Source organism: Clarias gariepinus, chromosome 20 (genome assembly GCF_024256425.1).
Source record: "Clarias gariepinus isolate MV-2021 ecotype Netherlands chromosome 20, CGAR_prim_01v2, whole genome shotgun sequence".
NCBI lineage: Eukaryota > Metazoa > Chordata > Actinopteri > Siluriformes > Clariidae > Clarias > Clarias gariepinus.
In genome coordinates, this window is record NC_071119.1 from 6,088,412 (window position 1) to 6,112,435 (window position 24,024).

At 41.9% G+C, this 24,024-nt stretch overlaps 1 protein-coding gene across 1 annotated transcript; it reads left to right on the top strand.

The window, feature by feature from the left end:
* LOC128508784 (C-type lectin domain family 4 member E-like) lies at nt 1-23,533 on the top strand. The gene is given in 5 exon segments (XM_053480263.1): nt 1-233; nt 20,820-21,013; nt 21,177-21,353; nt 23,056-23,171; nt 23,395-23,533. Coding segments are annotated over 5 exon segments (768 nt in total). The 5' UTR covers nt 1-91.
* Nucleotides 23,534-24,024: the final 491 nt, after the last annotated feature.

Genomic DNA, 24,024 nt, shown 5'->3' on the forward strand with positions numbered 1-24,024 from the left:
ATAAACACTGGTAAAGTGTGTGTATACAGACTAATAATTAGTGCATTAGGGCATAGTCCATTGAAAGATCAGGATTACTGCAAAGACAAGAATGGAGATGAGTGAGGAGATTTATGCAAACACAGAGGTTACAAAAGACAGTGACAGGAAGAACTCATATGAAGATGTTTATGCAAATCAGGACAATTTGGAGACCCAGAGGCCCAGAAACTTTAAGGAATCTGAGAACTCAGGTACAATATACTCACACTCAGAAATATGTGTATGATGTACTGATCTACTTGAATTAGTTTGTGTAACATGCAACTATCCATTACACATCCAAGGCATCTGTAAAACTGAATCTGTAAAACCATTAGTTGTTATTTAAACTGAAAGAATCATTTAGACATATCATGCGTGCACACATGCGCACGCACACACACACACAGTTGACTGATAGGGGAATTGTGGCAAAATTTTTGAGCTATTTCAGTTCTAAAACTATAAGACTAAATGCAGTCATAATCCATCACAGCAAGACTGTTTCAATTCTATTATGGTCCAGTTTAGCTACCAATTGTGTGTGAATCCAACATCGTTTGTAGTGGTGTACGGGCAATGTGCTTGGCTATAAACTAACAGTATGTACAGCAAAGCCTGGGGCAAAAAACTGTTGGTGCTTTTATTTTTTGGAGTCATTGTTTTACACTGTTACTGTATTACATTACGCAGGCAAACATGTCAAACATGTCACTTGTCAAAATCATTTTTTGCCAAATGTAGTGCTCCATGCTCTTTCCGAATGTGGTGTGTCAATGCGCTCTTTCACAAACTTCAGGTTCTTTTTAATAAGCAGCAGTTTTTTTGTGGTGTCCTGCCATGGACACCCTGCTTGTTCAATGTTTTACATACTGTAGAATCATGAACACAGATGTTATTTAGTTTCAATGACGGTTTCAAATCTTTTATTGTCACTCGGAGTTGTTTCTTTACCTCACTGATGAGTCTTCATTGTGCTCTTCAGGTCATTTTGACTGAATTGAGTAATTGAGTAATATTAAGCCCAGCATTACTTATATTTCACAAAAGATGCAAAGTAACAGCATAATACAGACAATGTTAGTTTACACTACAACACCGAAAGTAAGCTTTGAGACTTCATGCTTTATCATGTGGGGCACTGTGTGAAATTATATCCAATAGTAAGTAAGCTAGCAACGTACAGTTCCCTTTCAAAAGCTACACTCGATGCTGCGTGAAAATGCTATGGTAACATCTTTTTGTGTTACCGGTTGTGAAGCATGTGTGTATCAAACACGGCAAATTTTGGCTATATATAACCTTGGTCAGGGGACGTCATCTGAGGAAGTGCACCTGCAGGTTATAAATAGGAGTAAACCGGAAACATCCTCACATCTTTTTGTCTTCAGGACTGCATTGTTTTTGCGTGTGTGTGTGCAAGCGAGTTTAAAAGTGTTAACTTACTGATATGGTGGAGTTTGTTAGGAGATCCATACCTTCGCATGATAGATCTCTTTCAGAGTGTGATCTCCACACTTTTTGTTTGCTTCACGCGCCTTGCATTCTTTAAAGAGGAACCGCGAGCCACGGCACATTCCTGGTTAGAACAGTGCAATCAGGCAGACACGCACGAGACGGAATTCCCCCTTTCTCTCGTGCTCCCGCCGGATCAGGAAGGTTTCCGTCCATTTCTCAAGCGCGCCTCGCTACACTCCCCACCAAGCTGCGTAGACTGACATCTTTCCTGGTGGGGAAAAGATTTCAGGCAGCGGATCAGGCTGGTGCTCTACTGCACACCATGGCAGTTTGCCGTGACTTGAGCACTGGCAGGGCTCTTCACGATAGGGCGTTCCTGGAACTACGTCAAGCCACAGACCTGTCTCTTCAAGCAGACGGACAGACAGACACTTCCCTCACGGGCTGGGGTGCGGTCTTAGATGGCTGTCCAGCTAAAGGAAGCTGGAGAGGCCATCTTCTTGCATGGCACATCAATTGCCTCGAAATGATTTATTTCACACCATAAAACACCTTTTCCAGCAGTTGAGAGGACCATGTCCAAGTGTGGGTGGATAACACTATGGTAGTCTCATAAATAATCACCAGGGCAAACTGTGCTCGCGCCGCTTGAACAAGCTAGCGCACCAGGTCACCAGGTTTGGGCACAGGACAAGTTCCTGTCCCTCACAGTGATTTACATTCCAGGGCATAAGAAGGTGGGAGCAGACTTGCTGTCCAGACAGGCTGTGACACATGGGGAATGGAAACCACACCCCGAAGTAATAATACATTTTATTTATAATGCACTTTATATTTAAAACAAATCTCAAAGTGCTACAAAATGAATTCGACCCGAAAGCTCTGATAAAAAGATAAGTTATAAAACCAGATTTAAAAGCATCAACAGTCTGTGGCGTCCTCAGATACTCAGGGAGAGCATTCCACAGTCTGGGTGCAGCTGAGCAAAAAGCTCGATCCCCCATGGTATGAAGTTTAGTCTTAGAAGTTTTCAAAAGATGTACTGACGCAGAGCGGAGGATGCGTGTGGACATATGTGAGGAAATAAGTTCTTTGAGGTAGGGAGGGGCATCCCCATAAATACACTGGTGGGTAAGAAGGGCAACCTTGTAATTAATTCTAAATGAAACAGGGAGCCAGTGAAGAGATTTAAGAATGGGCATAATATGGTCGTATTTACGCCCTCTTATCAGGATTCTAGCAGCACTGTTCTGAATATACTGCAGCTTTTGAAGGGTTTTTCCAGTAGTCCCAATGAGAAGTGCATTGCAGAAGTCCAGCCTGGAGGAGACAAACGCATGGACTAACTTTTCTGCATCAGCAAACTTAAGTGCTGGATGCAGTTTTACTATATTTCTGAGGTGGAAATAAGACGTTTTACACAGATGTTTGACATGAGCCTCATACATCAAACAAGAGTCCATTGTAACCCCAAGGTGTCAGGCGCGGGACTGAAGAAGGGTGAACCCAATAGCAGACTAATAGTGTTTCTTTCTTTATTGAAAAGCACAAGGGAGTTTCAACATGTATAAGAGATAGGAGAAGGGGAGAATAAGGTGCTTGTGAGAGAACGGGATGAATGGGGAATCTCCTGTGACGCAAGAGGAGGCGGGACGTTGACGTAGGGGGGTCCGGAAGTCAAAGGTGAAGCGGTAGTCTCCCGTGATGCGTGGGTGGAGGATGAGAGTTTGCCTGTGTAAATGCAGTGTTTGGTGTTTTTGGGAGTTTGTGTCTGGCAGAAAGTGAATCCCCGCTCGTGTTGATAAAACTCCTTCGTCCGATCTCCGCGAACGCGGAAGTGCACGCAAGCACACACACAGCTTGAGAGGAATAGTGCAAGTCGAGGTCGGAGAGGCAGGCGAAATTGGTGACCAGTAATCCAGCCGCGAGAGAAGTTACAAGATCCAAAACGTGATCCAAACTCGGAGTAGATAAACAGACACGGTCATACACATAGACGAATCCAAAGCGAGCAAATCCGGAGGGCGAAGCACAAAAGCGAAATCCAAAACAGGCAAGGTCGAAAACACAAATCCAGGACGCTAGGAAATTTCACGAAGAAACAAGACGAGAGGCACGTAGTAAGATACATCGGCAAGGTGGAGAGCTCTCTGCATTACTTTTAAAGTCTCTGGCTGATTGCCAAATTGGTAACAGGTGTGCTCTCGCCATTGGCGCAGAGTGTATTGGCAGGAGTTATGACTTAGATGTGCTTGGTTGATCAGACTGGCTCGTGACACAAGGTTTATAACAGATGTTGACAATGGGATATCCTGACCAGAAAAGGTAATACTGGTGATGTTAGATGACCTAACCTGGTGTGGGGTGCCTACTAAAATAGCTTCAGTCTTAGAGCTGTTTAGCTGAAGGAAATTTTGCTTCATTCATGACTTTATCTCCTCCAAACAGATGGTCAAAGTGAATGATGGCAAAGTAGACGAGGGGTGGAATTTATCCTGAGGTAGAGCTGAGTATCATCAGCATAGCAATGAAATTAAATACCATGCTGGCTGATGATTTAGCCTCTCCCAGGGCAACATGCTCCGTTCTTTCGGTAAGATAAGATGAGAATTAGTTGTAAACAGAGTCAGAGAGTCCAACAGTGTGACGTAATCTGTGAAGCAGAATGTTGTGATCAACAGTATCAAAGGCCAAAGACAAGTCCAACAGGATAAGAAGCGATGAAAAACCAGCATCAGCCATCATCAGCAGGTCATTTGTGACTCTAACCAGAGCTGTGTCCATGCTGTGGCAGGGGCGGAAACCAGACTGGAATTTCTCAAACAAATTATTTTGTTTTAGATGAGACTGAAGCTGTGCAGCAATTACTTTTTCCAGTACTTTTGAAAGGAACGGGAGGTTAGAAATGGGCCTGTAGTTTGCAAGTACTTCTGGATTTAAGGTGGATTTTTTTTTAAGTGGTCTGATGATAGCAGATTTCAATGTAGCGGGAACATATCCAGTCTGGAGAGAGTGATTTATTATCCTGGTAATCAGGGGACTTATAGCACAAAGGTTGGATTTAACCAAAACTGTAGGATCCAGAGCACAATTTGATGGTTTCATCTTTCTGACAATGACCTCAACCTCTTGCTGTGTAACTTTAGATAAACAGCTGAAAGGTTGCAAATTCCCTGGCTGTGGGTCATCCATCAAGACATTAATCAGTCAAATCTGAAAAAGGTGAACCTCTTGGCCTTGCAAGAAACAGCACAATGTCCCCTCTCCTACTCTCTGACAGGAGGGATCTTCTGTCTCAGATGCAGGGGACAATATTTCATCCCCGGCCCGAGCTCTGGAACCTTCATGCCACTGGAAGAACCTACAGTGGTTAATCATTCGGAATGTAGGTCCTACCGTCGCCGCGCTCGGCGGTACCGTTTGGCTTTGTGCGTTTGCTGGCTTTTACCGTTGAGTGGCGCTATATAACTACAGGCTGACGCCTCATGCCTTAGTTCATTCTCTGCTGGATTAATGAGACACAGAGTTTTAGAACTGCACGTAGTGGCGGATAAAATCAAGTAAAACATTGTAGTTAAACAAATTTATAATCACAGAACTAAAATGACGATATAAATGTAGAATTTAAATTAAATTAAATCTTATTAGGATCAAATTTAAACAAAATAACACAGTGAGCCTTTAAATTTTATCACGTGTAATTATGCGTGTGGGTTTTGTGTCGTCTTATATCTTGTGTTCTTTAAATTTATAGTAGATTTATTAACTAAAATAAATGACCATAAAAATTATAACATTGTCAGGACGTTCTACTGCGTCAGCTGATGTTGGTCATTCAGCCCCGCTTGTGTTTGTGCGTTATTATAAGAATGAAATGCAGTAGACTGTTATGATCTGTAACGGATTCGACCCATGTTGCATGGGCGGCACCATAAAGCACGGACACGAGGCGAGGTCTTACGGGAAAAGGGTAATTTATTTAGGTAAAATGGGGAAGGAAAGTGTTGAAGGAGGGAGAAAGGAAAGAAAGGGATAAAGATTGTGCATGTGCAGTTCCGGGGGCTGTGCCACACTGGCATGCGGGCACACAGCTGATGCTAAGTGTTGGTGCGAGTGGCAGAACTGAGCACGCGGAGGCAGCGCTCCTGCACACTCCCTCGTGACGGCGCTTCTCCCGCTGTCGATGGCCGGCGCGAGTTCTCGCTGACGCAAAAACCTAACCACACTTTTCCTCTTCGGCAGCGGGGCTGTGAGGGCGGGCACGGTGCGGGAGTGAAGATGCCGCGGGAGCTCGCGCAGCTCTTTCTCGCGCTGTCCTCAGCGCGGAGATCAAAGGGCGGAATTCTAGTGTCCTTGTTTAAAGCGCCTGGGCCGCGTCACATCTCCCCACTGACATGCTTTTTTTTTATATTCTCCATTACATCACGTACTTCCCAGACCTCAGACAAACCTCCGCGCCTTGCTTTTATAATGCGGAGCAAGCCCGAGATCATATTAACGTTAATTATCGCCAGCTGGCACAAATAGGCGGCTCCCGTCCCTTTGCCGGCTATTTAGGGAGCCTACGGAGTGAGGGAGTAGTTATAGTAGATTTGGGCGTACACCCATCACACGCGCACGCCGTGGCAGATCATCATAATTGTCCTAAACTTGTATTTCATAAGGTTTTCCGAGCGGTGGTACAGCGCAACGGGGGTCATTATTTACTATTAAACATTAAACGAATTTACAAAACTTTATGCGTGCGATTAAGCGCTGATTCTACGTAGGAAAGTAAAGAAGAGGATCCTGATGCTCAACATTCCGGAGACCAAACCCCATTTAAATTAAATTAACAAATATTGCATGTAAATAACAATAGCCCACGTTTAAAAAAGCATTTTTATTTAGATTATAAAAAAATAATCCTGCATCTGTTTTAGGTGTTCCAGCTGCCACTGTTCTAAAATTCAAATTAAATCAAATCTTATTAGGATCAAATTTAGGCACAATAAATGTTAACACAGTGAGCCTTTTGATTTTATCACTTGTAATTAGAAAAAAAGCGTGTAGGGATTTGTGTCATCTTATTTCTTGTGTTCTTTAAATTTATAGTAGATTTATTAACTGAAATAAATTACCGTAAAATTAAAACAGTGTTAGGACGTTCTACTGTGTCAGCAGATGTCGGTCTTTCAGCCCCGCTTGTGTTTTTGCGTTATTATAAGAATGAAATGCAGTAGACTGTTATGATTTGTAACGGGTTCGACCCATGTTACTCAAACAACTCAGTTCAGGTGTAAGTAAATGGATATAAAGTAAATGTCTGTGCTGTTTGGGGGAGTGAGGTGCTAATGATTTGGTCGACTCTGTGTGTGTGTGTGTGTGTGTGAGAGAGAGAGGGGTGTCGCGGTCGTTTTCAGTGAAACAAAGACTCAGCTGAAAAATGTTAGGCACATCAGTCACTTAACCCCCAATAAAAGGTATTTGAGTGTTATGATAGTTGTAATATAACAGATGCGCACTGAATACTAAACCTAAACCAGGCACGGAGATTAATGAACCAAGATAGCCCCCATACCCGTTTAAAAAAAAAATACCAAAGAATATTATTGTGTATAGACTGATTAAAAACAATGCAATTTATGCTATCATAAGGAAAATCTCAAATTCTTCCATTCCAATGATTAAAAAAGGTAACAATGTCAACTTTAGAATCTAGAATCCAGGAGATTAAAATTACACAAATTGAAATCACTGAAAGTCTCCAGAAGAGCCTCAGATTCAAGAGGTTTTTAAAGTGGGGAGAAGTGCATTTCAGTTCCTCTGAATGTATAGGTGAGAACAGCCGATTCACACCTAGGGAGGGTGAATCATTTGTATTTGAATGTTGTCTGGCATTGTAAAGCACTATAGTGACACTAAAAGAACAACCCAGGATTAATAGGAATTCTTATACTGCATAAACATTATTTAGCACAAAAAAATACACAGCGCGTAGTAAAATCCACTGTAGCCCAACAAACCTCGAGTATTTTATAGCGCGTGGTGCAAGCCCGGGCAACGATAGCAACGATAGCTCACCAGTCATGTGTAATTTTGCGGTCCCGCTGCTTCGCATGTCTGAAGGAGAGGCCGCCTAACTAGTGAGCGAGGAGCGATATTGATTTGGGCGCACACCGTGACAGGCTGAAAAAACTGTGTCAGATTATTGTGCAAAAACTATATAATAAAACTATATAAGACTACATGCCTTTATAAGACTCAACTTTTATTTAAGCGCACTCACAATAACGGAAAAACGTTGTGATTTTGTAAGTGTTGTGATTTTTTTATAAGTGTTGTAAGCTGCGCTGTTCTGTATTGTTTTTGGTGAACTTGAGCGCGTCAGAAAATGAACGCAAACGTTTTTTTAAATGGTCAGAGTCAGTCTGCTTGCTGTTTTCCCGACGCGTTCATAATCATGAAAAACTTCATGCATGCGGCTGAGCGCTGATTAAAACTATGGAGTAAATTAAAGAGGAGAATCACGATGCCGAGTCGAAGTCCTGAGCCCAAACCTCATTTAAATTAAATTAACAAATATTATAAGTAAAAAAACAATAGCCCATGTTTAGAAACCGTTTATAAATTCTTTCCGACACGAGTTGGCCCGGTGTTATGCACAGAGCGCCGGGAGATTTCCTGAAGCTCCGAAATCACTGGGCATGTTTTCTAAATAGCCGCTATCTTTAATAACTGATGGAGGTTTTGAGCTGTATACACACGCATTCCTGCCTAAACAACTCTTAAAACTACACCTGTAACACAATAAACAGTAATATTTCAAACATTCTGCAGGCTGATATTTGGAGAAAGGAAAGAATAATGAATAAACCAGTTGTTGGGTCAAAATAACCCAACCAGGTGTTCATTTGTAAACTTGACATTTGTATCTCATAAGAGCCAACATGAGCAACCCAACAATGTGTTTAAAGTACCTGAAATAATCCAGAACTTAAATAACAATAAACCGATACAGAGATACGCTGTATAACGGTCACTGTTGTATTTACGGCAACGAGCGAAAATGTCACTTTGCGCCACCTGGCGGCCATTTTATGAATGACTTTGAAATGCAACTGATTTATTTTGGCCGCTGACGTTTTTACGCGGCGGTGAGCGCGACGGTAATAACCATTCCAATTGATCAACTACTGTATGCCCTCAAAGAATGGAGTGTATTTGAAATTTGGTGAATGGCAAAACATGTAGACCCAGTCCACTGCCGAACTTAGAACAACTTTAGTTGCCTAAGTTAATGGTTTCTTTCTTTAAAGAGAATTGGAGATCTGCAGGCTTTGTCAGTCTCTCCACCCTGCCTAGGCTTTGCCCCTGGGCTAGTCAAAGCTATTCTGCATTGAAGCCTTGGGGGTCCAGGCACTTGCAGTGCGGTGGCATTGGTATTTTCATTCCCATAGCATTTTCACGCAGCATCGAGTGTAGCTTTGCTGTAACCCTGTTCCCTGAAAAAGCGGGAACGAGATGGTGCGTGTAAAATGCTTTGGGAACATCTTTTTGTGTTACCAGTTGTGAAGCTTGTGTGTATCAAACATGCTAAATTTTGGCTATATATAACCTCCGTCAGGTGACGTCATCTAATAAAGTGCACCTGCAGGTTATAAATAGAAGTAAATCGGAAACATCCTCAGGTCAATTTTGTCTGAAAGGACATCCAGTCACGCAAGCAGTGCGGCATTGGAGCACAGCCTTTTGTTCCCGCTTTTTCAGGGAACAGGGTTACAGCAAAGTAACCCGAGACGATCCGACTATTAAGAAAGCACATTTCCTGTAGGAGGCAGTCATGTTTCAATCTGAAGTATTGTGTGTCTACTGAAGCCGAAAATGAGCTCTCTCTCTTAGGCGGCCATTGACAGCAAGCGACAGCGCTCATAAACATGTCGAGCTCAAACTGTAAATACTGATATGTTTTTATTCTTTATTTTCTTCCCTCCTTCAATGATGATACTTCTTTGACTGCACTTTCTCGAAGTACAACAAAAGATGAAGTACAACAAAGAATACAAAAATGTATGATAAGTTAGCCTAAAACAATATTTTTTTATTGTGAATATGTGCTTTAATTATACACTTAACAATAAACTCTGCATTTTCCAAAGTGGAAGTGAGTTGTGCGTGCACGCTTTTTGATCAAAAAGCTGATAAACGTGCATGCAGATATAAGCAGATTTTTTGATAAAACTGCAGACATACTTCCCAAGAAATGCAACAAACACAAAAATTAATGCTGCTGTCAGGGATAACCCCTGGAGAGCACTGTGTGCCCAAAGACTCTGTTGATGGGAGCGTCTTGCATTTGTTGTGTATAGTCGGCATTTGTTTTATTAAGTTTGTTGTGCTAAGTTGGCTTTTGTTTTGTTGAGTTTGTTGTGTTTATGCTGGCATTTGTTTTGTGGAGCTGTTATTGTTATGTTAGCATTGTTTAGTTAAGTTTGCTTAGCTTTGTTTCATTAGCATTGTTTGTATTTGTTTTGTTAAGTTGGCTAGATAGTTTGTCTCCTGTTTTGTGTGTCTCCATGCCCGTGAGTCTCCATGCCCATGTTTCTCCAGGTCTGTGTGCCTCTAGTGTGTTTAGCCACTAGTGTGTTAAGCCTCTACCCAAATAGCACACACACGTCGCAGAGACGCCTATGCGACGTCGTCTTTTTCATCCGGCAGATGTCTGGCAGAAGGCGTTTGCTCATCTGCCAGATGTCATCGAAACGTCCATGCCAGATGTTAGAACGACGCTTAGCCTACGTATTTAGGATGAAAATGAATTAAAACGACCCTGATCCGCTCTTTAGACAATGTTAATTAGATGTTCATACATCTGCCAAAGGTCTGATTCATGTCGGATAGACGTCATTTTATTAAAACACCCCCTCCCATTATTTTAATTAAATACCCTCGGGTAATTATAAGTAACCGTGGTCAACAGAATTCTATGAAGGACGGAAGCATAAGACAAACGGGATAAAACAGAGATTTTTATTTTATATTTAATAAAAAACACTGTTTTACACCAGCAGCAACTTACAAATGAGGTCTCAATTTAAATAGATGTACAAAACATAAAACACCACAAATAAGTATTAATAATAGAAAAAAATATATATACACCAACAGAAACGTTTTGTACTTTATAACTGTACGTTATGACTTTTAAATATGACCGTTAGATACGGTTGGTCAGGAAACTTCTGAAGTCAGATGCAGACAGGACACAAACTGCTGTGAAAAAATATAAAGATAGTTTCAAGTAAAATTCATGATACTTAAATTAGCAAATGAAAAATATTTATACTTTGTTCCTCTCGCTTCACAACTCATGAGAACAGACAGAAACCAGAACCGAACCGCAGATTAAGCATGCACATACAACCGTCGGTATCTTAAGTGTGATTAAAAATACAAGAAATAGCTTAAACCAAAATGATGTAACTAAACATCACTAAACAGCAGGTGACATTTATGTTCAGTATTTCGTTTCTATTTAGAAAGATGGGAATTAATTTCCGCTCACCTTTTCCACACACCCGCCAAACGGTTGTCTTCTCAACAAACTGTTCTTCTTCTTCTTCTTCTTCTTCTTCGAAGTTTAACGGCGGCTTGCATTCATAAGTGTTGCACTACCGCTACCTTCTGGTTGATTACGCTACCTTCTGGTTGATTCTCCTTTGGTGTTTCTCCACTCTATTTCCAGATTATATATATATATATATATATATATATATATATATATATATATATTTCCCGTCCACATACCAGCAAATTTCGGATGATAAAGATACGTCGTATAGACGTCGTATAGATGTAATGATGTATTATCTAACAGCTCAAACAGGCCATCTACAGACGATCAAAATACGACTATAAAAAAACGAACGCAATGTTTACCAGATGATACGCTCTTTAGCAGACATCTCCGCGACGTACCTGTGCTATCTGGGTAGTATGGTCCACCTCTTGTTTGTTCAGCCTCTAGTCTGTTTAGTCGCTAACCCATTTAGCATTTAGATACTAACCCGCTTATCTACTAATCTGTTTAGAGAAAAATCTATTTAGATACTAGTGGCTTTGACTGCGCTTTCTCCATTCATTAGTAGTAGTAGTACAATAAAAATGCTGGGTTACTGTAAACACTTTGTTGGGCTGTTTATGCTGAGTCAAAATTCTGTTTTATTTCGGGTATTTCGGGTAATCATACTGTTGGGTTGCTTTGCTATGAATACTAAAAGTGCTGCATAATTAAACATAATGAAAAAAAATGAAAAACTAAATGCCTCCGTTTCTTCCCTAAACCTTTTTGTCTGCATCATGATGAACTAAAGCTCAGCACGTCTTCTTTTCTTGTTTAAATCTGTAATATTCAAGTGAAAAAAAATTTGCGTATAGGCCTAAATAATAATTTTTATTTACGGACAGGTTTAGTGTGTTTTATCTAGAAGCGCTGCAATTTTCGCTGGTTTCAAAACCCAAAGTTTTTAGATATTTGATCTCCAGAAAACCCCAAGGCGCTCTGAGCTCATGTACCCGCCTATCTAAAATAGATGCCAAAATATTTTTTATAATCTAAATATTTTTTTTCGATTTTTTTTATCGATTTAAAAAGCAGACATTCTCCCCAGAAATGCAACAAACACATTTATATTGTATATATAAATATATATAATTAACTGATATAATTGTATTAAATAGCACAAAGTTTTTTTTTTTTTTTGTTTAATACAATTAACACAATAATACAACACAATGGTCACCTTTAAGCTTTTATTTTTATGGCTTCTATAGCATTAGACTATATTTTTTAGAAGAACTTTAAGCAACATATTAATGTATTTATTACAGGCCTCGTCTGTAAGTATCTCAAACCAGAATTTATAAATGGCAGCAATTAAATCTGATTTTGTAGACAGATTTGCTTTTTTTTCCGGATATAGTCTTTCACAGCATGCCACACCATTTTAATGCGATTCATGTCAGGAGATCTTCACCCAGTCAATTCCCTCTTCAGCAATCAGCATTTTCTCGCAGCAGTGTCATTGGTCATCAGGTCATTGTCCAGAAAAAAAACTAATTAATACCAAAGTTTTCCTTAATGTATTCCTTTGTCATTCATTTTGCCATTGTTTTAGAGCCCTTTACTAAAGCATTCACTAGTTATCAAGTTGATATATAGGTCAATCTGATTTTGCAAAAGATTAAAAATAAGCAAAATCAAACATAATCTCTCTAAGTAAGCAAGCAAATAAAAGGAAAGTCAATAGATAGGCTTAAATGATCCTTTAGCGGAGTAAAAGTACCCTAGCACGAGTTTATATATATATATATATATATATATATATATATATATATATATATATATATATATATATAATGTGTAATAAAAATCAAAATAGTTAGTGTTAGGTGCAGACATTCATACTATTTTTTGGGGGGAGGGTCCTAAGCTATAAAAGAAAATGAACGAAACTACTGTGGGCATTTGCAGTTCCTACAGATATTAGTAACAGACACGACAGACATGTAAGCAAGGACGTTTTATTCCATGAAGAATGTTGCCGTTTGTGCGGGCAAAAAACAAAGGGTAAGAAAGCCTTTTAATAATATAAAGTAGTTATTTAGTTACCAATTTTTCCAGTGACGTTATTTGATATTTAGATTTTGTTGGACTTTTATTTTGGCTTTCCACCAGCCGCCTAAATACCCCTGACTGACTGTACCAGATTGATACGGAAAATGTTGCATCCGTAGGTTCAACAGTATACCTACGACCTACAAATCATCAACTGGCAACTGGTTCAATACTCGACTTTCACAGTTCACCAGTTCTGAAACATTCGGTGTCTTCTCTGCCCGACATCTTACAAGAACATTTAGCAGTTTCATCATCCTTTTATTAGACATCCATAGATCTATTGTAGCACAAAATCATGTTTGCTTTAGCATTGGAAACAATGTTGTTTTGGGCTAACTTTATTATAATTATACACTTTTGTATTATTTGTTGTACTTTAACCTTTAAATTAAATCCAATTAAATCAGATCAGTTGGATGTTGATACATATTTTATATATATATAAATATAAATCATGGAGGGGTCTACAATTTTCAGGATAGGTGCATTTCCACTGTGAGAGACAGAATCTAAAAAAAAAAAATCATACAATGTGATTTCCGGATTTTTCAAGACTTTATTTGTGAATTACTGTGTCAAATAAGTATTAGATCACTTGCTTATTAGCCAAATTTCTGACCCTTAAAGGGTTTGCTTTTTTTGTTATTCATTTTGTCGTTGTTTTAGAGCTCTTTACCAAAGCTTTCGCTAGTTAGTGTCACGAGCGGGGTGTTGTGGCAGGTGTTGAACGCCGTGGGCGGAAGGAGCAGGCATAGAGGCAAAGGGGTTATGTGATCAAAAAGAGTCTTTTAATAATATTTAAACACAAAGTATAAATAAAGACACAAACAAAGGAACAAACAAACTCAAACAATACTTAACTCTGTGCTAACAGGGGCTCTCTGGCAAGACACAGAATGGGGAACAAACACACGCCCTGTGGCGAGACACAGGTAGAGGGAGACAAACACACGTCCTGTGGCGAGACACAGGCAGAGGGAGATAAACACACGCCCTGTGGCGAGACACAGGCAGGGGGAGACACATAACACGCCCTGTGGCGAGACACAGGCAGGGGGAGACACATAACACGCCCTGTGGCGAGACACAGGCAGGGGGAGACACATAACACGCCCTGTGGCGAGACACAGGCAGGAGGAGGACAAACATGACAGGACACACAGACTTTGCGTGGAGCTGATACTGGACACTAGAGGGAGACACAAGAGAGAGGGGAGACACCAGAGAGAAGAGAGACACCAGAGAGAAGAGACACGTAGAGACACTAGAGGGAGACACGTAGAGACACTAGAGACGAGAGACCAAGAGAGAGACGGGACAAGGACTAAAGACATGGCAATCAGCTAGGCATGGCTTTTAGCTAAACATGGTTAAGCTGTGCTTAACCATGGCAGTCAGCTACACATACACCTAGCTAAGCATGTCTTTAGCCCCAACATGCACTAAGCTACACTTACCTAATAGCTTAAACACACACTAGGGAATGGGGGCACAGAAACACAGACGAAGGATACCCAGTGGCTAGGCTAGGGGACACTCAAAGGCTAGGCTAGGGGACACTCAAAGGCTAGGCTCACTGGGTTATAGGGAGGCAGGAAACACAGAAAAGCTAGAGACACATGGGGGCTATGGCTAGAAGCATGCTAGTTACTGTAACTCAACATAGATTTTAGCTAAACACGCTCCTAGCCAAACACACACCTAACTACTTACCTGACTCTAGCTAAACACACAAGAACACAGGAGGACAGGACTGAATCAGCTCCACTAACACAGACACACAAAACATACACAGAAACATTGCCAATATAAGAGAGCCCAAGTCAACACAACTAAAATCAAAATAAACTAAACAAAGAACAGAAATAAACTAAAACTAAATGCCCACACAAGTGACAGTGGTGATTCCAAAAATGCTCGACCCAGTTTCCCAGTCTAAACAACTATTTATAGATTGATTGATGGCTACCTCGGTTCAGGTGTGCACTCGCATCACCTGACCGAAGGTGCCTGCTGGGAAACTGAGTCGGCCAACAAAAACTTCAAAATAAAAACAGTGACCTCTAGGGGTGGACCCTTACAGTACCCCCCCCCCCCCCTTAAACCGCTCCTCCTGAGCGCTATTGGTGGTCCCGGGGCACTTCCCTGGTGTCCCGTGTCCTTTTACCCGACCCCGACGGGCTAGCTCCCATAGTCGACTGTGTGGTGGAGGCAGCACCGGATCGCTGTTGTAGGCCGGGCGGAGGGGGCAGCACTGTATTGCTCTGAGAAGTAGAGCCCCTGAAGACAGTGCTGAGTTGTCCCCCAATCCGGGCAGCCGATGCAGTACTGGCTTTTCCTCCGCCGTGCCTCGGTGGGTGCCCGACATCGAAGCCGGGTGCTGGACGCTGTGCTGGGGTGTCGCTCCGAAGACGGCGAACCTTAAATAAGGGCTACTGGACGAAGGTGGGGGCCTCCACATGAGGCTTGCTGGTGTTGCTGGGACCTTCACGAGGCGGCTGCTGCTGCTGCTGCAGCTGGGGCCTCTACGTGAGGCTCGAAGGATGCTGCAGCTGGGGCCTCCACGAGGCACTCGGCGGCTGCTGCTGCAGCTGGGACCTCCACGAGGCGCTCGGCGGCTGCAGCTGGGACCTCCAATTGAGGCGCTCGGCGGCTGCTGCTGCAGCTGGGACCTCCAATTGAGGCGCTCGGCGGCTGCTGCTGCAGCTGGGACCTCCAATTGAGGCGCTCGGCGGCTGCTGCTGCAGCTGGGACCTCCAATTGAGGCGCTCGGCGGCTGCTGCTGCAGCTGGGACCTCCAATTGAGGCGCTCGGCGGCTGCTGCTGCAGCTGGGACCTCCAATTGAGGCGCTCGGCGGCTGCTGCTGCAGCTGGGACCTCCAATTGAGGCGCTCGGCGGCTGCTGCTGCGACCTCCACGTGAGGCTCGAAGGATGCTGCAGCTGTGGCCTCCACGTGAGGCTCAAAGGATGCTGCAGCTGTGGCCTCCACGTGGGGCTCGAAGGATGCTGCAGCTGTGGCCTCCACGTGAGGTTTGAAGGATGCTGCAGCTGCGGCCTCCACGTGAGGCTCGAAGGATGCTGCAGCTGCGGCCTCCACGTGAGGCTCGAAGGATGCTGCAGCTGCGGCCTCCACGTGAGGCTCGAAGGATGCTGCAGCTGCGGCCTCCACGTGAGGCTCGAAGGATGCTGCAGCTGCGGCCTCCACGTGAGGCTCGAAGGATGCTGCAGCTGCGGCCTCCACGTGAGGCTCGAAGGATGCTGCAGCTGCGGCCTCCACGTGAGGCTCGAAGGATGCTGCAGCTGTGGCCTCCACGTGAGGCTCAAAGGATGCTGCAGCTGTGGCCTCCACGTGGGGCTCGAAGGATGCTGCAGCTGTGGCCTCCACGTGAGGCTCGAAGGATGCTGCAGCTGTGGCCTCCACGTGAGGCTCGGCGGCTGCTGCTGCTGTGGCCTCCACGTGAGGCTCGGCGGCTGCTGCTGCTGGGACCTCCACGAGGCGCTCGGCGATGCTGCAGCTGGGACCTCCAATTGAGGCGCTCGGCGATGCTGCAGCTGGGACCTCCAATTGAGGCGCTCGGCGATGCTGCAGCTGGGACCTCCAATTGAGGCGCTCGGCGATGCTGCAGCTGGGACCTCCAATTGAGGCGCTCGGCGATGCTGCAGCTGGGACCTCCACGTGAGGCTCGAAGGATGCTGCAGCTGGGACCTCCACGTGAGGCTCGAAGGATGCTGCAGCTGGGGCCTCCACGTGAGGCTCGAAGGATGCTGCAGCTGGGGCCTCCACGTGAGGCTCGAAGGATGCTGCAGCTGTGGCCTCCACGTGAGGCTCGAAGGATGCTGCAGCTGTGGCCTCCACGTGAGGCTCGAAGGATGCTGCAGCTGTGGCCTCCACGTGAGGCTCGAAGGATGCTGCAGCTGTGGCCTCCACGTGAGGCTCGAAGGATGCTGCAGCTGTGGCCTCCACGTGAGGCTCGAAGGATGCTGCAGCTGTGGCCTCCACGTGAGGCTCGAAGGATGCTGCAGCTGTGGCCTCCACGTGAGGCTCGAAGGATGCTGCAGCTGTGGCCTCCACGTGAGGCTCGAAGGATGCTGCAGCTGTGGCCTCCACGTGAGGCTCGAAGGATGCTGCAGCTGTGGCCTCCACGTGAGGCTCGAAGGATGCTGCAGCTGTGGCCTCCACGTGAGGCTCGAAGGATGCTGCAGCTGTGGCCTCCACGTGAGGCTCGAAGGATGCTGCAGCTGTGGCCTCCACGTGAGGCTCGAAGGATGCTGCAGCTGTGGCCTCCACGTGAGGCTCGAAGGATGCTGCAGCTGTGGCCTCCACGTGAGGCTCGAAGGACACAGGCAGGGGAAGACACATAACACGCCCTGTGGCGAGACACAGGCAGGGGGAGACACAGGAGGAGGACAAACATGACAGGACACACAGACTATGCGTGGAGCTAATACTGGACACTAGAGGGAGACACAAGAGAGAGGGGAGACACCAGAGAGAAGAGAGACACCAGAGAGAAAAGACACGTAGAGACACTAGAGGGAGACACGTAGAGACACTAGAGACGAGAGACCAAGAGAGAGACGGGACGAGGAATAAAGACATGGCAATCAGCTAGGCATGGCTTTTAGCTAAACATGGTTAAGCTGTGCTTAACCATGGCAGTCAGCTACACATACACTTAGCTAAGCATGTCTTTAGCCCCAACATGCACTAAGCTACACTTACCTAATAGCTTAAACACACACTAGGGAATGGTTGCACAGAAACACAGACGAAGGATACCCAGTGGCTAGGCTAGGGAACACTCAAAGGCTAGGCTAGGGGACACTCAAAGGCTAGGCTGGGGGACACTCAAAGGCTAGGCTGGGGGACACTCAAAGGCTAGCCTGGGGGACACTCAAAGGCTAGGCTGGGGGACACTCAAAGGCTAGCCTGGGGGACACTCAAAGGCTAGGCTAGGGGACACTCAAAGGCTAGGCTCACTGGGAAATAGGGAGGCAGGAAACACAGAAAAGCTAGAGACACATAGGGGCTATGGCTAGAAGCATGCTAGTTACTGTAACTCAACATAGATTTTAGCTAAACATGCTCCTAGCCAAACACACACCTAACTACTTACCTGACTCTAGCTAAACACACAAGAACACAGGAGGACAGGACTGAATCAGCTCCACTAACACAGACACACAAAACATACACAGAAACATTGCCAATATAAGAGAGCCCAAGTCAACACAACTAAAATCAAAATAAACTAAACAAAGAACAGAAATAAACTAAAACTAAATGCCCACACAAGTGACAGTGATGATACCAAAAATGCTCGACCCAGTTTCCCAGTCTAAACAGCTTTTTATAGATTGATTGATGGCTACCTCGGTTCAGGTGTGCACTCGCATCACCTGACCGAGGTGCCTGCTGGGAAACTGAGTCGGCCAACAAAAACTACAAAATAAAAACAGTGACCTCTAAGGGACCCTTACAGTTAGTAAGTAAGTAAGCAAATAAAAGATAAATGAATAAATAGCTTTAAATGGTACTTCAGCAGAGTAAAAGTATGCCTAGCATGTGTTATTATATACACACACACAAACACACAATCTCTCCGTGCAGATACACCATGCAGGGAACAACTGAACAACAGGTCTTCACTTCGTAATACACCTGGCTATTAATAAAAATTTATTTTACCAATTAACGACATAACATTTATCTTAGCTGGATGTTTTAATTCTCAAAAACGTTTAACCTAAAGTAAGACTTGTCACACTGTAACTAGAATATTTACAAAACTGAAAGGTTGTCTAATGAATAATAAAAAAAAAAACTAAGTTAAAGCAGATGGGCTATAGAACAGATCATATTTATATATATATATATATTTTTAAAGGTGTGTGTGTGTGTGTGTGTGTGTGTGTGTGAAATGAGGCATAATCATGTTGTTTGTTTCGGTTATGACATAGCATAGTTTATTATCTGCTGTGGTAGATCTGATTTATTCAAATTAGATTAGATTAGATTCAACTTTGTCATTACACATGTACAAGTACAAGGCCACGAAATGCAGCGAAATGCAACGAAAAAAATTAAATATTGTTTTAGCGTTAATTTCACGGAAGCGAGGTTAGAACTAAATTGCTGCTCTTGCTCTATCTGAGATGTTCAAAAACTTCAAATAAAATGAACGAACTAATGAATATTCTCAAAATGATATAAAATTAAGTAGAGCTGATTATCAACGCGGGAATGAATGGCGAATTGTCAATTTTTCACGGAAGCATATATATATATATATATATATATATATATATATACACACAGTGGTGTAAAAAAACTATTTGCCCCCTTCCTGATTTTTTATTCTTTTGCATGTTTGTCACATTTAAATGTTTCTGCTCATCAAAAACCGTTAACTATTAGTCGAAGATAACATAATTGAACACAAAATGCAGTTTTTAAATGAAGGTTTACGTTATTAAGGGAGAAAAAAACCTCCAAATCTACAGTTCCCCCCCCCCCCCCCTGTTAAAAAATTACTTAACTGTGGTTTATCACACCTGAGTTCAATTTCTGTAGTCACCCCCAGGCCTGATTACTGCCACACCTGTTTCAATCAAGAAATCTTTTAAATAGGAGCTACCTGACACAGAGAAGTAGACCAAAAACACCTCAAAAGCTAGACATAATGCCAAGATCCAAAGAAATTCAGGAACAAATAAGAAAAAAAGTAATTGAGATCTATCAGTCTGGTTTTCACCTGCTTTCGAACCGGTTTTGAACACCTGACGAGTGGTCTGTATGCTGGAATTAGCATAACAGAAATGTGGTCTGAGTAGCTGAGGTGGGGGGCGGGGCTCTGCCCTATATGCTCCGGGGATGTTTGTGTAAACAAGATCCAGCATGTTTTTCCCTATCGTTGCAAAGTTCACATATAGATGGAATCTAGGAAGCACTGACTTGAGATTTGCATGGTTGAAATCTTCAGCAACAATAAACAGTCCATCCAGGTGTGTATTTTGCAGTTCACTGATCTATGTATACAGTTCCCATAGCGCTTCCTTAGCATTAGTGCTAGGTGGAATGTACACTCCGATAATAAAAACAGTGGTGAAATCACGTGGTAAATAAAAAGGTCTGCATCTAACAGTCACAAACTCCACCAGCGATGAGCAATAACTAGAAACTAGCACAGAGTTTATGCACTATTTCGTGTTGATGTAAACAGACAAGCCGCCACCACGAGTATTACCGCACAGAGCTGCATTTCTGTCGGCGCGAAACGAGGCTAGCCCATTTAGCTGAATAGCGGCGTCCGGTACTCTGTCGCTGAGCCATGTCTCTGTGAAAACAAAGACACAGCAGTCTCTAACCTCACACTGTGTAGCCTGCTGGAGTCGGATGTAGTCCAGTTTATTGTCCAGGGAGTGTGATTGGCAATTAAGCAATTAATATTACAAACAATTTTAAGTTAATTTAACTTGGCATTTAAGTTAAACTTACTTAAATTTTAATTAAACATTACTTATTTTTTTAAGACAATCGGTTTCCTCATTTTTTTAGGTAAATTCAATTTGTCTGGGCTTACAGTGTGCCATTGTAATTTGTGTGTGTTTTGAGTGCTTTGTGAGGATTTCTAGGCATTAAACTGGATACACATATTTTTGTATTTGTTCTTCTATTAGGATTCAACACAGAAGGGGGCAGATGCTACAGACTGGCTGCAGTGTGCATGGTCATGTTCTTATGTGTTCTTTTAACCGCAGTTGCAGTACTGTGGATTAAATTAACCAAAATGAATACAGAAAAAGATCAGTTACAGACCAATTACAGCAAAATGACTATAAAGAGAGACCAGTTAGAGAGCAGTTTCAAAAATGTGACTAAAGATAAAGACCAGTTACAGATCAAATACAACAACCTGATTCTAGAGAGAAACCAGTGTCAGTCTAAACTCACACTGCGCATTGAAGGTGAGCAAATGCTTTAAATAAATTAATAGATTTAAAAATCAGTTAAAACCCAGTGATGTACATTTAAAGAAACACCTGAGTATTTTGTGTTCTACTATATAATCAGGTCTTGTTAAACAAGGATGGAGGTTCACCAGCTCCAGTATTTACTACATCTCTACTGGGGAGAAGAACTGGACTGAAAGCAGACAGGACTGTAGAGCGAGAGGAGCAGACCTGGTGATCATAAACAATGGAGAGGAATGGGTATGTGTGTGGGGGGTGTGTGGGGGGTGGGGGTGGGGGGGGAGTGTTGCGTGTGTGTGTGTAAGCTGGAGAAAATCTAAATCAGTGCACTAAAAAAAAAAAAACTCGTTGAATGAACATAATTAAATCATGGAAAGAATTTCCACCTGATTTAAGGGCTTTCTTTCAGCATTATGCAATTTTGTTGGCCCAACTTAATGTTCTTAGGTTTAGTCAAATAAATTTTATTAGGTTTGTAGGTGCATGTTATTCACAAGTTCTGACGCGTGTCTTTAGTTACACAGTGTCACTGACGACATCAGACGTTTCGTTGATTTCTTTGTCTCTTGTTTATTTTCAACATCAAAAACAACGGTTGTTACAGTTTCTTGCATTATAAATCCACTGTAGTCACGACAAGTCGCTTGCTGTGTTCTGTAGCTTCGATAGATTACAGTTACAACAACTTATTTTACTGTATTCCTTTTAGCTTACTGTCTCACGGTCAAAGGCTTGTGTGCTCCACACCTTTCTGTATCCTTCCGTGTCTTAACAACAACTACAACTAACGTGCGTGATAGACATGAAACTGCATAACTGTGGAATGATGTCACAGAACAACCCATGAAATGATGTCACAATACAAATTATATTTATGATACTTAATGCTTAATGCTTAACTAATAAACTGAAATAAGATAAACATAACAACAAATCACAAGAATGAAATATGGCCCTTACAAGGTTTATTTAACTTATTTACTACAGCTGCGTCCAAAATAATTTAATACTGTTAACATAAATGAATAGGGTTGGACCAACACATTTTTCAGTTGTAAATTAGGTTGATCCAACTCAAGTAAATTTACATTTCAAGCCCTGGTCAACAGAATTCTGTGAAGAAAGGAAGCATAAGACAAACGGGATAAAACGGAGATTTTTATTTTACACCAGCAGCAGCTTACAAATGAGGTCTCAATTTGAAAAGATGTACAAAACATAAAACACCACAAATAAGTATTAATCATAAAAAACAATTAAACACCAACAGAAAAGTCTTGTACTTTATAACTGTACGTTATGACTTTTAAATATGACCGTTAGATACAGTTGGTCAGGAAACTCTTAAAGTCAGATGCAGACAGGACAGATATTCAGTTAAAATTCATGATACTTAAATTATCAAATGAAAAATATTTATACTTTATAGTTTCTTCTCACGTACAACTCATGAGAACAGACCGAAACCAGAACTAAACCACAGATTAAGCAGCGCATATAACCGTCGGTATTTTAAGTGTGATTAAAAATACAAGAAATAGCTTAAACCAAAATAACATGACTAAACATTGCTAAACATCAGGTGACATTTATGTTCAGTATTTCGTTTCTATTAAGAAAGATGGGAATTTATTCCTGCTTACCTTTTTCACACGCCTGCCAAACGTTCGTCTTCTCAACACACTGTGTTCTCTTCTCGCGATGTTTGCTTTGATATTTCCGGTTTTCATAGTGACAAGATCTCTTTGATTTATCTTAACATGATTGAATCTAATAAATGTTAAGTTGTTGAACTCCATGCAAATATAACATAATTTATTTATGTTCATCTTGGAAACATAAAATTAATATGTACAAAACACATATTACATTTTAGTACATGTAACAGGTAGCCAACTTCTTTTTTTTAAGTGTGTAACTGTTACATTCATCTCAATCACAGAACTTCATCATTAACCATATGGGCAGCTATAAACAGGCTTGGATTGGTCTGAGTGACAGAGACACAGAGGGGACATGGAAATGGGTGGACGGTACACCACTGACCAGCACCACTCAGTAAAGAAACAAAAATGCTTACTGTATATCTTTCTGTTCATCTCTTTGTCTGAGCTAGTGTAATTTCTTTACTTTATTATTCATTGCAGAAAATAAAAGCCATGCTAATGTTGTCCTGTAATATATGTTTGCATTAGCCAGAGTATTGTAATAAATAAATATTGTTACAAAAACAAGCTCTTAATCTTAATCTTAAAACTTAATCTGATTCTTTGTCTTTCAGATACTGGTTTAAAGGGGAACCAAATGATCAGGGTCAAAATGAAGACTGTGGTGAGATTTGGAATTTTTCAGATAAGAAGGCCTGGAATGATAGATCATGTTCTTATAATGCAGGATGGATCTGTGAGAAAAATGTTTAAAATATTACAAATCTGTCTAATATTACTAACAGCTGAACCCTTTACACCTTCTACTTGTGAAAAGTTCTTATCTGACCTGATCAGTTAACTTGCTCACACAGAACTACCACATGTCAATTCACCCATTTCATATTATATACTTTCTATAATTTATATCACTGATATCAAATGTGTGTAAGTGCATCAAATGCTCAGATTTCCAAGGACTGTCAGACTGCCAGCTAGTTTATTTGTTTTTTTATATTAATAAAATACTTTTTAGATTTAGATTTTTTGTTAAAGTATGATCAATCTACTGTTTCACTGCAGTAAAAATTGATTACAAAAAACTGATGATGTTGTTGATTTGCAAGACAATATGTTTAAATGTTGTATAGTTTTTCCCATAATAATTTTTTTTTTCTTAGTAGATAAAGCTTATGGGATTTGAGATGTCCCTGTGTTTATTTCTAATCTAATAAATCTGCATTTTCATATTTTCACTGTAAATT